The 16,029-nt window shown below is 44.7% G+C and overlaps 1 protein-coding gene across 1 annotated transcript in view; it reads left to right on the top strand.

Annotated features, from left to right (window-relative positions):
- Window positions 1–16,029, top strand: part of Ca10 (carbonic anhydrase 10) — a 457,862-nt gene that overhangs the window by 425,165 nt on the left and 16,668 nt on the right. Inside the window, exon 6 of the mRNA XM_070028408.1 lies at window positions 11,567–11,662. Within this exon, the coding sequence (XP_069884509.1) occupies window positions 11,567–11,662 (96 nt within the window). The remainder of the gene's footprint in view (window positions 1–11,566; window positions 11,663–16,029) is intronic.

The raw sequence follows: 16,029 nt of genomic DNA, 5'->3' as shown, positions 1-16,029 counted from the left end.
CAGGAAGAGGAGCAGTTCCAAGCAAAGGTCAATGTGGCAGAAAAGGAGCTTGACTTGGGCTTGCTGAGACTGACTATAAAATCGCATGGTATCCCATTTGTCCAACCTTTCCTTGATTTGTTGTGTTTCTGAGTCTCTTTTAAGAAAATTTCAGCCTGTGCCAAGGAGACCTAGGGCTTCTCCTATTCCATCCTGTAATGTTTTCAGAGTGTCTGCTTTGACTCTGAGGTCTTTGATCCATTTGGAGTTGATTCTGGTGCAGGGTGATATATAAGGATCTAGCTTTAGTTTTCTACATGTAGTTAACCAATTTTGCCAGCACCATTTACTGAAGAGGCTGTCTTTCTTCCATTCTATTTTTTTAGCTCCCTTATCAAAAATTAGATGGCTATAGGTCTGTGGGTTCATTTCTGGGTTTTCAATTCTATTCCATTGGTTCTGAGGTCTGTTCTTGTGCCAGTACCAAGCTGTTTTGATTACTATGGCTTTGTAGTAGAGTTTGAAATTCGGTATTGATATTCCTCCAGCACTGTTCTTTCTGTTAAGGATCGTTTTTGCTATTCTGGGTCTTTTATTGTTCCATATGAATTTTTGGATTGCCTCTTCTATTTCCTTGAAGAATGAGGTTGGAATATTGATAGGGTTTCCCTTATTTGCAATAACTAGTATATGTCTGAGACAAGCAGAAATGGTCAGGTAAGTTGATGTTAAGCGAAATGAACCCCAAGTTAAGGACTCAAATGTTGTTTTTTCTTTCTTGCTATTGTGTCTAACATATTTATAAGATATTTTTTTGTTGTTTTGTGTGTCCCTCCCCCACGGTAATCCCTGTTTTCCCTGTATTTGATGTTGGTATAATTTGGGGAGGGGAAGGGAAAAAACAAATTGTTTAAATAGGGATACAGGTGGACCCATTGCATCAATGAGATGTACAAGATTTTATGTTGAATATGAACTTTACAGTTCGGGCACTGGTAAGGGGGATGGGAAGATAGGAAGGGATGGGAAGTGGAAACAAAGGAGGAGGCTACAATGCTTGATAAGAAATGTACTCATTATCTTGCCCATGTAATTGTAACCCCTCTGTACAGTATTTTTACAATGAAATTAATTAATTAATTAAAAATTTAAAAATAAATCGCATGGTGCTGCTAGGAACTGGTGGTTCATGCCTATAATCCTAGCTATTCAGGAGGCTATATCTGAGGATCAAAGTTCAAAGCCAGCCTGAACAGGAAGGTCCATGGGATTCTTACCTCCTATGGACCACAAAAATAAACACCAGAAAGTGGAGCTGTGGCTCAAATAGTAGAACTCCAGCCTTGAGCCACAGAGCTAGGGGACAATGCCCAGGCCCTGAGTTCAAGCCCCAGTACACACACACACATACACACACACACACACACACACACACACCCCTTATAGTGCTGCTGCTGCTGTGTGTGTATGTGTGTGTGTGCATATATATATATAGGAGGAGAGATAATCAAGAAGTTGAGCTGGAGAGATAATGGTTGTGGTGGTTTGTGGAGGTATGTGTGTACATGTTGGAGAAGAGGTAATCAGGTAATCAAGAATATGAGCTGAAGAGATAATGGTGGTGGTGTAGGTATGCATATGTATACATGTGTGTGTCATATGTTTGTTATATGGAGAGGTAATCAAGAAGATGAGCTAAAGAAATAATAGTTGTGGTTTGTGAGGAGAGGTAATCAAGAAGATGAGCTAAAGAGGTAATAGTTGTGGTTTGTGAAGTGTGTGTGGGGGGGTGCATGCACATGTGCATGTGTATTGGGGGAGACATAACACAAAATGTGAGCAGAGAGTAATTTCAGATTCTGGAGTGTCTGTCACTCATCTGGTATTTACTGGGTGTTTCTCTATGTTAACTCACAGAATCCTAGACCGGTACTGTTAGCTCATGCCTATCCTACTAAGGAGGTTGAGATTTGAAGATCTGGATTCAAAGCCAGCCTAGGTAGGAAAGTGTGTGAGACTCTTATCTCCAGCTAACCACCAAAACAAACAAACAAAAAAAAAAAAAAACCAGAAGTGGAATTGTGGCTCTAAGTGGTAGAGCACTAGCCTTGAGCAAAACAAGACAAAACAAAAACAGCTCAGGGACAAGACCTATGCCCTGAGCTCAAGCCCCACAACTGACAAAAAAAGGAAGAAAGAAAAAAAATTACAGAATTCTTACAACTGAGGAAGTTATGGTATCATTCTCATCAGAGAGATGAAGTTAACTCTGTACTCTGAGTTAGTCATTTGGTGCAGAGCCTGGGTCAGCTTTCTAATTTGGCACTATTTTCTGAAATTGCTATAAGTGCAGAAAAGTTGGGATTTAAAGCAGAATAAAACTCAGATTTTAGTAGTACTAAGATATTCAAAAGGTTGGGCAGAATGGCAGCCGGCTGAGGCGTCAACTTGGGCTACATAGAAAGATACTATTTTAAGAGGGAAAAATATAGAATAAGAGTTAAGAAGGTTAGATTTTATTAGGGTACACTGCATTCATATATGAAAAGATCACAGTGAAACTCCTGTGTCGGACTAGAATATGGTAATAAAGAGAGAGGGGGGAAAGAGGGGATTCATATATGAAAAGATCACAGTGAAACTCCTGTGTCGGACTAGAATATGGTAATAAAGAGAGAGGGGGGGAAGAGGGGAGGGAGAGAGAGGGGGAGCTTAAATCCAGGAAGCCAATCTAGAGAAGATGGCAGTTTAAGAGGGGTTTCAGGTGACAGAAATTGCAGTAAAGAAAAAGAAAAATATATTTAAATAGTCTTCCAGGCAAAGACAACACAGGCCAAAGCCAAAACATGTGCAGCTCTGAGGTTAGTGTAGGGTGCAGCCAGGGTGCTGCATGTTGTAGAGCTAGGACACAGCAGAACTAGAGCGTGGGCCCTGTTTGAAGATGCGTCATGAATTACAAAGCTCTCCACATGTGTACCACTTCTGTCCCTCCTGGCACCGTAAATTCCTTGAAGCCAAGTCTGGGTCTCCAGGGCTGGGCACAGAATGGGTTAGTGCGTCTCAGTGGATGGAAACCACACTGTCTCCTCTCATCTTGGGAATGGCACAGAACTCTGGCTGTAGCACAGACCTCCCCAAGCTGACACAGTCTGATAGTGTTGCAAGGTGGAGGCATGACATTTGAGGTGAAGCCTTTGCTCAGTGAATGGACCCACAATGAGAGGGATGGGAAGGAAACACTGGAAAACTGGGGATCTGCCCCGGAGAGATTAGGCCCACTGGTTTCTAAGGAAAGCCCTGGTGTTGTCACATGCTCACAGATAGACTGAGAATGGAGCTGATGTCTTAATATAGACTGCCCACACGCCTGTTCCCAAATGCTGTCAGCACAATGCTGCCTCTGTTTCCCTCTCGGAGTATTATTTTGGGAGCCCTGGACAAGGCCACCATCTGGGCTTCCCTGCAGTGCAGAGGGAGCCATTCGGCTTTGCTGCCTCACAGTCTCTGTTCACCACTGTTAGCCTCCACTCAGCTCCTGGTAACAGGATCAAAGGATCTTCCTATAAACCAAAACCCACAGGAGGAAGTAGGACCTGGCTGTGCCCACCATGGAATCAGAGCCCACAGGGGTGCAGCAGGACAGACGTCACCATCCCATGGGGCACCCTGACTTCCCTCAGCAGCCTTCATGAAACCTCAGAGCATGAGAATTCGGGCCTTCCTTCCCACATTACACAGAAGGAAACCAATGTGGACTTTCCTAGCCATGGCTTGTGGCTAATTGACTTTCCTAGCTAGTTGCATATGCACACATGAGGGCTGTGTTGAATGACAGCTGTTCTATAGTTTAAACATGTGTGGGATATTGGGATTGTAACCTGAAAGTCACACATGACACACAGTGGAGTCACACACACACACACACACACACACACACACACACACACACACACACACACACACACACACACACACACACACACACACACACTATGATTCGTCCAGACCCAGGGATTCCGATGGCTGGAGAGCATGAAAAGGCTCTGAGATGGACTTACCTTTGCCCCCAAGTCCCTCCATCACTGCTTCAATCCCTTCTCCCTTCCTCCAAGGGATGTGTCAACCATCCTCCTGCATTTGGCTTCATTTCCAAATTGTACTAATGCACCAGAATCACTATGGCTGTCCCTGTCAACTAAATTCATTTCTGAATGATGGCATTTTTGCACTCTGTCCATATCCATATGGAGAGTTTCTTGGGTTGTTGTTTTTTGCCATTTATTTCCTAATAATTAAATGACCTGCCTGGTATTTCTTGCAATACACTAATACTTTTTTGTATGTGATTACCAAGCCTTGTCTGATACTTAGTACTCATCTTTTCAAATCCTGAATACTTCTCCCAGTTTTTTCAGAGGCCTGTTTGGACGTGTCCCATTTCCTGAAATCTGCACTGATATGTAGTTTTCTTCATCATCTTTAATAAGAAAAAATCACTAAATAATCTGTGGTGTCTTTTATGGCTAAAATCGTTGGGCAGGTACTCAAATTGCTTTAAACTTGTCAAGTGTCCCAAGAGAGGTCAGATGATCCAGATTCTGGCTTGGGGCACAAGACTCACTAAGAGCATGAGTGAACTTGGAACAAGTACTGGGTTGTTGGCTACAGGTGGTCACGTGATCACCACAGTGAGAAATCAAGGGTCCTTCCTCCCTTATAGGTTTTGGTTCAGCAGTCTGTCCTAAAAGCCAGTCTGATGTCATTACCAACCCTCCGTACCATCTTTCTCTCCATCTTCAAACCTCTGATGACCTTCATTGTTCTTAAGAAAGGGCAATATTCTTTTTTGGTACTGGGCTTTGAAATGAGGGCCTGGGCACTGCCCCTTGGATTTTTAGCCCAAGGCTGTCACTCTACCACTTGAGACACAGATCTACTTTTGGGTTTGTTGTTGATGGTGGTAGTGGTGGTTAACTGGAAATAAGGTCCTTATGGCATTGCCTACCCAAGCTGACTTTGAACAGTGATCCTTAGAATTTTAGCTCCTTGAGAAGCTAGGATTACAGGCATGAGCCACCAGCTCCCAGCAAAAGGCACCATTCTTAGTCTCCAAGTTTGCTACAGTCCATACTCCCTCTTTTCTCCCAAGTCATCCTACATCAATCCTCTTTATCTTCTGTTCTTCAGCCTTTGCCTTTTACTCAGATGCATCCTCCAGGATGCTATAGGGTCTTCACACATGTACCTCCCTCTGCCCAGTGGTCTTTTCCCCTTTCCATCTCTGTGTGTCCAACACCTGGCCTGGCACAGAGAAAACCCAAATAAGTATATGCTGGAAGGATTCATGGACAAAGACTTGGGTGGCAATTCTTGGATTTGCAATCTTGTACTTTGTGTGCCTTTGGTTTGGTTCCATTACTAGCAAATGGAAAAGGAAAAAAAAAGTTACACAAGGCTACAGTCCCTGCCAAGTCTTCTTCTCTGTTTACACAACCAGCCTGGCCCCCTCTTCACCCATGTACAGCCCAGGCACAAACACGCTGCCTACTGAACCGTCAGCTTCAATATTTGGTTTCAATTCAGTGCAATTCAATTTACTTTGAGGGAAGCTCAACAGGCAACCCCTGTCCTCCCCACCAAGGCTTGTTTAGTTGTTGGAAGCATCACAAAATCCTGTACTTAAAAACCTGCATGTTTTCCACATAAACACCTCAAGGTCTAACCTGAGGCTGTAACTTGCCAAGATGGCAGACGTGTCATTTATAATCCAGCCCCCTACTCAGACACAGTGATGAGTTCTTCTCGTCCTATCTCTTCAGGAGGCTGAGGTTGGAGGTTTACTTGAGGCCAGGAGATTTTAAGTCCAGCCTGCTACCCTACTCCCCTCCTCGGGAGGGAGGTCGGGGAAGGGGGGGCAGGGGTAGAAATCCAGTCCCTTTGACTCTCAACTCTGCACTCTCTCGACTCCATCTCATAGTATATCCATGTGGACAGTGTTTAGGTGGAGCCAGCTAGCGTTTTTCTCTTATTTTTGTACTTCTAGCTGGAGCTGGGCTGACAAGCACACTCAAACACACTCAGATTTTTTTTTTTTTTTCTGAATGTGTCTTCCATTCCAGCTACCACAGGATATATAAAATGGGAGGGAGGACCACAGTCCGAAACCACACTGATCAAAAAGTGAGACCTTATCTCAAAATTACAATTTAGAATTTAGTATCAGGAAATAAAGATAGGTTCACTTTGTAGAGCTCTTCCAGTGGAATCAGTATGTTGGCTGAATGAAGTAGGAGAAGAGAACAATGGTCAGGGCCTTGGTGTCTGACGCCTGTTATCCCACCTACTTGAGAGGCTGAGATCAGGAGGATTAAGGTTCCAGGCCGACCCAAGCATAAAAAACTCATGAACTACTTGATTATAATAAAATACTTTTAATGCAATGTTATTTTTCGTTAGCTATGCATGAATTTAGGCTTTTTGCATAAATGATTCTAAGAGATACTGGCTAATGCACTAACCTCAAACTCTGCCCAAATACATTGGTAAATTTATCTTGCCTTCAACATTTTTGTGGGTACAAATCTTCCTGGGAAAAGCAGCAGGAAAACTATCCTTGTCTTAAACGAATCATATAATATTATGTGTCTCCATTCATTAAAACAAGAGTCTTCATCAGTTCTGGAATACCTATTTAATAACTATTTGACAGAAAAAGAAAAAAGAGTACCAGACACTATCCTACCAGAATGGAGCACATCTATAATCCCAGCTATGTGAGACATGAAAATGGGAGGATCACACTTCGAGGTCAATACAGGCAAAAGTTAGTTTAAAAAAAACACCAAAAAACACAAAAACCCACAAAGCTGGGCCTGGTGTTCCATACCTGCAATTTCAGCTAGTCAAAAAGCAGAGGTATCAGGATCTTGTTTCAAGTCTAGCCTCATGCAAAAAGCAGGAGACTTTACTTGGGGAAAAAAAAAAAAAAAGCAAAAGGGGCCGGTGTGCAGCTCTTGTCATAGACGGCTTGCCTAGAAAGCATAAATTCAAACTCCAGCCATACCAGAAATTAATAGTAATAACCTGAACATCTCGTGATATGACTGAACAGCGGACCGTCTCCTGTTCTAAATGAAGAAACTGAGGCACAGAGCAGGCTGAGACACAAAAATCCAAGGAAACACTAGCCTTGCATCATCTGCACCCAAACATGTTACATTTGTGCAATCCGCAGACTCTCACAACAAAATCACCTGCTTGGAAAATCCAATTTTGTTCTCTTCTGGGGGAGAAATGCCTTCACTCTGATTTTCTAGGTCGCAGCGTTAGCTGGACTGCTTTGGGGGGAAGGAAGGTGTCCTCCTGTCAATGCAATGATGAGCAGTTGGTTCTCTTTGGGGGCTCCAAGAGCACGCACATCTTAAAGAGTCAAGAAGTCAGCGTCACCAGGCAGAGCCGGTGATAATTGCCAAGCCCCGGGATGAGACTGTGGCTGTTGGTATATATCACACGGGGCCCTGCTCTGTAGACTGTGTGTGCTCTTACACATCAAGACAAACTCACTAATGACTTTCTATAAATAAACTCTAGCTTATCATTGTTCCGGCACAAAAAAAAAAAATAACTGCTCAAATGTGATCTCCCCCTGCACAATCCCCACCCCCACCCCCAACCAATACAAGACATCTTCGTTTTCTCTTTTCTATCTTGGAGAAAAGTGAAATGAGCTGGTATCACTGTGAAGTGAACAAACCTGTCACTGTTTGGCTGGATGATCTCAGAAGAGTCGTTTAACCTCTCTGGGCCTTCATTTCATCCTTTGTTTCAGGAGCAAATAGGGCTGGGGTGGGATCAGGGGAACTCTTCAATGATATATAATATAGAAGAAGGGGTTTGGCATCCAGAAGGCACTTGGAACCTAAGTGTGGGCTGGAATCAAACATATGTGAGTTAACTATATGTTGTTTTTACAAAAAGGTTTAAAGGGCTATAAGAGGCTGAACATGGTGAGGTACACCTAAAATCCTAGCTACTCAGGAGGTAGGGATTAGAGGATCATAGTTGGGGGACAGCCCAGGTAAAAAGTTATCCAGACCCCCACCTCCAATCTCAACAAACAAATCAGTACAGTCTGTGCATCTGGGTTCTTCAATCCCAGCTATACAGGAGGTATAGGTAGGAGAATCTCAGTCTGAGGCTAGCCCTAGGGGAGGGAGGAGGGGAGGAGGGAAGAGGGGGAAGCGTAGGTTACCATCTGAAAAATAACCTAAAGTAAAAAAGGCTAGAAGTATGGTTTAAGTGATAGAGTGCTCACTGCACAAGGCTTTGGGTTCAAACCCAAGTAACAGCAAAATCACGACCTCACCCTCAATGCACCAGCCCCCCATTTAGCCTTCGAGCTGATACAGTCCCACCCCATATAGCTCCTAGTCCAGGAACTTCTCCTTGTCTTTTTTGGGTATTTTGAGTTGGAGGGGAGAATCGTTCTATTGCATTGCCTCCCACTTCCTGCTCAAGTATGCAGGGAGAGCGTGCTGTAATGACAAGGCATGTCTCCAAAGCCCTGGCCTGTCCCCAGCTGGCTTTTGCAGGCCCCTGGGTCAGGTAGGAGGACCCAGCAGAGAGCAGCATGTGTCTCCTCTGCAGAAAGCCTTCTGAGCGCTGGAAAGAAAGTACATGGAAGGGGTGAGAAGCCACTACACCTGCCTCCTTCCCAGGGCCGTGCTGTGCTGCCTGTGGGAAATCCTGGTCGCATGGGGAACCAGGATGAGGATGAGTACACACAAGCCAGGTAGAGTTCTGCACAGGCAACACTTTTTATCCTGCCTCTGTGGCTGCCCTTCTCAGGGCAGAGCAGCTACAGTGGAACCATTTGTCTCCCTTGGCAAAGCATGTCAGAAGTAAAACACACACACACACACACACACACACACACACACACACACACACACACACACACACACACACACAATAAGCAACAGGGAAACGTCAAGACCAGCAAACCGCATCTGTGAGATGCTGCAGGAGGTAGGATGCTCAGGGCAGCCTCCAGGTTCAAGGTACCATCTCCCTGAGTGCACACTGATTGGGCCCATTGCTTATGCTCCACTTGGTCTCAACTCCAGCCATTAACTCTCTAGCTGGAGAGCTCTTAACGAATGCAATGCCCAAGTTGCACCCAAAATCAATTAGAACAGAGATGGAAAGGAATAAGCTGGTGGAGGTGAGCTTTAAAAGCATCCTGGCGATCTGAATGGCCAGCGGAGGTGCAGACCACTGTGTGAGACAGTGGTTTCTGGCTCAAGTTCAAGCAAAAACAAATCCTTTCTGTACTTCTAAAACTCTGACTTCCTTTTTAATGCAATGCAGGCAATGATGAATCCTCTCTTATTCTTCGAGAATCACAAATCACTTTTACATGCACCACCTTATTAGATTCTCAAATCAGCCTTTGGAAAGTACTAACACCATTACAGAAAGATATATGATACACTTACTGTAACATTGTTTGCAAGAGAGAAGAAAGAAACGAAAAAGAAAAAAAAAAGTGAAAGCCAGAGATACAGTTAAGTATGTTAGAGAGTGTTCATGCAGAGGAAGTTATTAGTGTGAATTAAGAATAAGGAGAATTAACTGAAAAAGATAGCTGGATGCCAGTGGCTCATGCCTGTAATCCTAGTTACTCAGGAGGCTGAAATCTAAGGATCACAATTCAAAGTCAACCTGGACAGGAAAGTATCTCCAATTAACCCCCCAAAAGCCAAAAGTGAAGCTGTGGTTCAAAGTGGTAGAGCACTAGCCTCAAACAAAAAAAATAAAGCTCAGAGACAGCTCCCAGGCCCTAAGTTCAAGCCTCAGGACCTACACCAAAAAACAAAACAAAACAATTATGTATGACCAGGTGATATACACCTGTAGTCTCAGCACTCAGGGGACAGAGGCCGCAGGATAGCAAGCCTGGATTACACAGTGACTTCAGGTCATAGAGGAAGGGAAGAGAAGGGAAGGGAATGGAAAAGAAAAAAAGGCGGGGGAAAGGGAGGAGAGCAGAGGAGAGGAGAAGAGAGGAAAAGAGAGGAGGGGAGCGGAGAGGAGGAGAAAGGAACTGCATTTTATTTTGGTATCCTGATATCGTATATACATTTATCTGAATTAGGGAAGGGAAGGGGAACAACAAAATGGTGAGACAAAGGACAAGGGGGAACCAATGCAGCAGAGATACTCACAAGACACTATGTTGGAAATGATCTGTACAACCTGGGGATACATTGGGGGGGAGAGGGAGAAAAATGAGGGAAGGGGTAACAAGTTGGACATGAAATATACTCACTACCTTACTTACATAACTGTAATCCCTCTGTACAACACTTGACAATAAAAATTAAAATTTTTTAAAATGAAAGGAACTATTTTTAAGCCACAACTCTGAACTATATACCTATTTTTCACAGGAAGCAACTGAGCTCGGTGATATGCCTAAACACTGATGGTGACTCAATTTGAACATACATATTTCATTTTACAATTTACAAAAGGACTCTTTCAAAAATTAGTAACGGACCTGGGAATGTGGCTCAGTGGTAGAGTGCTTGCCTAGTATGCATGAAACCCTGGGTTCAATTCCTCAGTATCACAGAAACAGAAAAAACAAAAATGGTGCTGTGGCTCAAGTGGTAGAGCACTAGCCTTGAGCACAGAGAGGCTCAGGGACAGCGCTCAGGCCCTGAGTTCAAGCCCCAGGCCTGGCAAAAAAGAGGGGGCATAACAAGGGGAAAACCATAACCATCGGAGTCAGAATCTAGGACTCCTTCGGTCCCTCACTGTCTGAGACACCAGCATCTTAGGAAACAGATCGATAGTATTAGCAGGAGGAAGAGGAGGAGGAGGAGGAGGAGGAAGAGGAGGAGATGGTGGTGGTCTGCGGATACCCAGGTGTTCTGGGTAGGCTAACTTATGAGGAGACTGAGCAAGCTGCTAGCCCCTTCCCAGCATGAGAACCACCACAGCCTCCTCCCAGACCTGCCTAGCCGAGGACCTAACCACTCTCAGATCTCAGCCCACACAAGGGCTGTCAGGAAGATTGACTGCAGCTGCCAGCAGTAGCTGTTGGTACAGCCAGGAGAGCACATCCACCCCTGCAGGGCTGTTCCATTCCTAATAAGGAAAATTCACTCTGCACACACTTTAGAGGAAATGTCCTGGGAGGGAGCCAGAACCAGATGGACGCTGAGCTTATTAAAAGCAGGCTTGTTACCAGAAAACATTTGTAAATATGTATGGGTATTTTTGCGCTCACACGTGTGTGTGTGTGTGTGTGTGTGTGTGTGAGAGAGAGAGAGAGAGAGAGAGAGAGACAGAGAGACAGAGACAGAGACAGAGACAGAGACAGAGAGACAGAGACAGAGAGACAGAGAGAGAATGCACATTTTGCTTTGCATAGATGCCTGCAAACCCTTCTGAAATCCCTTGACTTTCTCCCTGCTCTTCCATTTGCTTTGCAGCTCATCCTCGTGGAAGGGTGTGTGCTGTGTTCCATAGCTGTGCATGCTGGGGGCCGTTCTCATTTCTCATTCTTCCTTCCTGACAGGTACAGCTCATCCACTACAACCATGAGTTATACACCAATGTCACAGAAGCTGCGAAGAGTCCAAATGGATTGGTGGTAGTTTCTATATTTATAAAAGTAAGTCTTTCGCTTCTCCTTTCTTCTCTTCTGGCCACTCCAGTCTCAATCAGAATATCAACTTGCAGTCTCTGATGGGCTTAAAAAAAGCAAACGACAAAAAGAACCAAGTGTTAGTGGCTCCTGCCTGTAATCCTCCCTACTCAGGAGTCTGAGATCTGAGAATCACAGCTCAAAGCCAACCCAGACAAATGAATCCTGATACTCCAAATAACCAATGAAAAGCCATGAGTAAAGATGTGGCTCAAGTGGTAGAGCACCAAGCAAGAGCATAAGGTCCTAAGTTCAAGCCCTACTACCAGTACCAAAAAAAAGAAATTTAAGTGATGAGATGTTGGTTCATGTCCATGCCTAAGAATGCTGTAGCATCTCCTAACTTTTATGTCTGTGAAAGTCATGGGAGGTCCAATCCCCTACAAAAATGTCAAAATGTGAAATGATGGGTTCCATCTAAGCACATCAGGGCTTCAGGGTCCAGAGTTCAGGCAACTTTTGTCCCAGAGAGACATTGAAGCTGAGTACAGGGATGGACTTCAAGTCCAATGGTGCTCACTAGAATCAAAGGGGTGCAGTCACATTGGGATCCGGGTGGCCCACCGATGCGGTCCAGTGAGGCCTGTCCTTCAGTGGAAGAGCCTCCACCCACCCCCACCGCCATGCTGCAGATGGGACACTAAGCAACTCATCCAACGTTCCCACACCTGCTCCCCACCCCATTCCGGACTCACTTTTAGGTCTTCTTACAAGCACTGTAGGGAAAAAAGACAGTCACCCATACTGACTTGGGGACCTCCTAGGCTCCCTACCAGGCGACAATAATAACAAAGATTTCCAGCCAGCAAAAATTACCTTGAGTGTTCTGGCAGATGTCAAGTGAAGCAGATAAACAAGTTCTTCAATTAAAAAGAGAGAGAGATTTCCTTTCTAATTGGAGAGGCGGGGGAGGGAGAGGTTACAAAAGACAAAAAGCAATGTGTAGAGGTTTTTCAGTGGAGAATCACTGGACAAGCAAGCCCTTGGGGTTTTAGATCCCTGTAGAAAGCCTCCCAACCAGGGCTTAGAATCGAGTGAGAAGGACCAATAGGAACCCAGCATTCACCATCAAGGTGTTTTTCCTTGTGCTCTCATTTTGCTTTCTTGTGGTGCTGGAGATGAAGCCTAGGGCTTCATGTACATTAAGCAAGTGTTCTATCAATTGAGCTATATCCCCAGCTCTTTACCATCAATGAGTCTGTTAAGAATGGCCCCCTGGGTCCCAAAATACACCCTGTGTAACAGGCCTTTGGCCCTACCAAGACCTCCTGCCTCCTTCTCCTAACTTCCCTGTAAGAAAGAGGTCACACAGCTTGTAATGAATAGCCCAGCCCACGAACAGACCCAAGTCCTGCCTGATTTTAATACCCATGACTTTATTCCCACTATATACCTACTCAAGAGCTGGAAGGAACACCTGAGGGCAAGAAGAAAGAAAACAACACATCAAAACATCCCCCACTGACCTGACCAAGGTTTGGAGCATGAAACTTCAGTGATGAAGTTGGTAACCAGTGCTTTCAGCCTGCCTCATGCTCATTGGTGCAAAGCCTGCGACATGTTTCAAATGTGTCCAAGAGTCACCTCCCACCATGGCTACCCCAATGCCAACATTCCCTGAGTTCCTTCTATCAGGCCAATCTGCCTGGCCCCAAAAATTCCCAGGGGGTGGCTCAGGCTCAGCCCCTGACTGTCCCTCACTTTGCTAAAAAGAAAACCTTCCTGCATCTGCAAGTGTCATCCAGGAAGCTCTGGAACATTCCAGGAGACTGAGTGCCTGATAGGCCACCGGGCAGCCAACTTCTTCCACAGCAAACTCCTGGCTGGCATGTTTCACCAAATCTTACTGAAACCCTTGCTCCATCAAGGTTGTCAGCAAAGTCAGCCTTGTGGGTCCAGGTTGCATCTCTGCAGGGTTGTTGGCAAGAACTGGTATCCCAGAGCCTGAGGCTGGTATAGGGGCAGTGAGCAGTTCCTGCATCTTCTCAGGCCACATTGGCTGCTGAGGATACATTAGTTCTTTCCCTGAGCAAACCTAAAGCCTGGATCTCAAAATAAACCACCGCATTTCACTCTTTGTTCCATCCAATCAACTCCACAGATAATCAGATCCACAGAGAGTCCTCCAAGCTGTGACTTGTCCAAATTCCAATTGGGCAGGGACCACAAGCCCACCCTCTCCAGAAATGATCTTCCTGCCTCCCTCTCCTAGCTCCCTGTAAACTGGCCCACCCAAAACAAGAAGTTCAGCCTGAGAGATATTACTTGAACCAACAGAAAACTTGAAGGGGCTAAAAGTAGGAGAGTCTTGTTTATCTGTCCATTTTATTTCTCTCTGTCCTCGGCTAATCTCCCATCCTTCCAGAGACCACAGGGAACTGAGATTTGCCTGTAATTGCTGCTCAATCACACACCATTAACTACCCACTTAAGCTCACTTACACCAAGTACATATTTTATCCTCTCACCCACGCAGCCAAACACACCAGTGCCCACAAATCATCTGTGTGCACTTTGGAAAAAAATTTTCAATTATTTTTAATCAGCTCAAAAGGGGTGGGTCTCACCACTAGGGCTGCTCAGATTCACCAGGTATCAGGTGTTCAGGGCACCTGGCTAGCTCCTCATCTGACAGGACACTAAGCCTCCCCCTGTCCTCTCAGAGGTCAGCATCTGAGCAGCTATCTTTTAAATGCTAACGAGCGTGCCACAGTAGAAGTTTCCAGGAAATGAGAGCGTATTGGGTTTGGAGTGCATTTTTACTTCCATTGAGTACTGCGGCACCCCGAACTCTCCTCGATTGTGTGGCTTGCAACACACCCAGGAAACTCTGTGAAAAAGTAAGACAGATGGAGGGAAAATAAACAGCTCATGCTTTCTCCAAACTAAAATTACCTGTTGCTTATCTAACAGTAATAATCATCTGCTGCAATTTTTTCCCAACCCTCAGAATAAATCAGATTGAAAATGTGGATGTGTCACAACATCCGATTAGCAGCTGGGGCGTAAATTGCAGAGCTGAGCTGAGCTGAGCTAGCAAGGTGGGAGGGAAGTGACTAGGATAAATAGTGAGGCTCAGGAAAGTCTAAGTAAGAGAGGAATTCTTCAGACAACCGTACACAGTACGTGGGACCACATTGTGGTATAACCCATAGCAGTTCTCTGGATTTAACCCTCTTACCAACTTAGCTTCTTCTCCTAAGAGAAGAATTTGGAGATTTCTATGCATAAGCCTAAAATGGGAACTCATACCCAAACATCTTGTACAACATTTTGGCCTATAATAGGCATTCAACAAATATTTATTGGATGAGTTAGTGAATGGATGGATGGATGATATGACTTAGGATGTATTCCATTCTATAATAATGAGCAGTGGTAGTACAAGGTTATGTACTATTTTTGTATGTGTATGTTAGTACTGGGGCTTAAACTCAGAGCCTGAGTTTTCCTCAGCTTTTTCACCCAAAGCTGGCACACTATCACTTGAGCCATAGCTACATTTCCTTTTTTTGTTTTTAATGTGCCAGTCTAGGGATAGAACTGAGGATCTGCGCACTGTCTCTGAGCCTTTCTGCTCAAGGGATACTGCTTTACCACTTGAGCCACAGCATCATTTCTGGCTTTTTTTGGTAGTTTAGTGCAAATAAGAGTCTCATGGACTTTCTTGTCCAGGTTGGCTTTGAACCACAATCCTCAGATCTCAGCCTCCTATGTAGCTAGGATTATACGTGTGAGCCACTGGTGCCCACTTTTTTTTTATTTCATCTCAGTGTGATTTTCCTATCTCCTGTTATCTCTGTTCTGGATACTTCTTTCTCTCCACATAATCCTCTCTCCACCCCTTGCTCAAAAACCTTTGCTGTTTCCCCCATTCCTACAGAATAACATTTAAATATCCTAACATGACATTCAAGACCTATAGGAGTTTGCCTCTGCCTGCCTAACTCTACCCTCACAAACTATCCTTCATCCACACTCTCAGCTGCAACTACTCTGAAATACTTGCACGAGAAGGCCTGCTTCTAAGTCCCCTGTATCCATGTCGGGTTCTCTGCATTCCTTGCCTTTCTTCCTTCTGCATGGTCTACCACCAGATCACTTTGATAACTCTACCCAGGCCTCCAGAACAACTTAGGTATTCTTAAAACAAGCTCCCTAAACTCATCAGGTAGTAGGTAGTCTTCCTCTAACATCATCTCACTTGTGACTCTAGCCTAACAGTCCCCACACATGTTTGCCAACTTCCTTTAGACTGAGAGGTCCTTCAGAGTTGGGTCTTTGTCTCTGACCCCTAGCACCAGCTAAGATGCTCAGTCAATATGAATGAGCAC

This window comes from Dipodomys merriami, unplaced genomic scaffold, assembly GCF_024711535.1.
Source record: "Dipodomys merriami isolate MVZ:Mamm:240054 unplaced genomic scaffold, mDipMer1.0.p SCAF_19, whole genome shotgun sequence".
In the NCBI taxonomy this organism is placed as follows: Eukaryota; Metazoa; Chordata; class Mammalia; order Rodentia; family Heteromyidae; genus Dipodomys; species Dipodomys merriami.
Note: the sequence above shows the minus strand (reverse complement) of the source record. Positions and strands in the feature narration are given on the sequence as shown.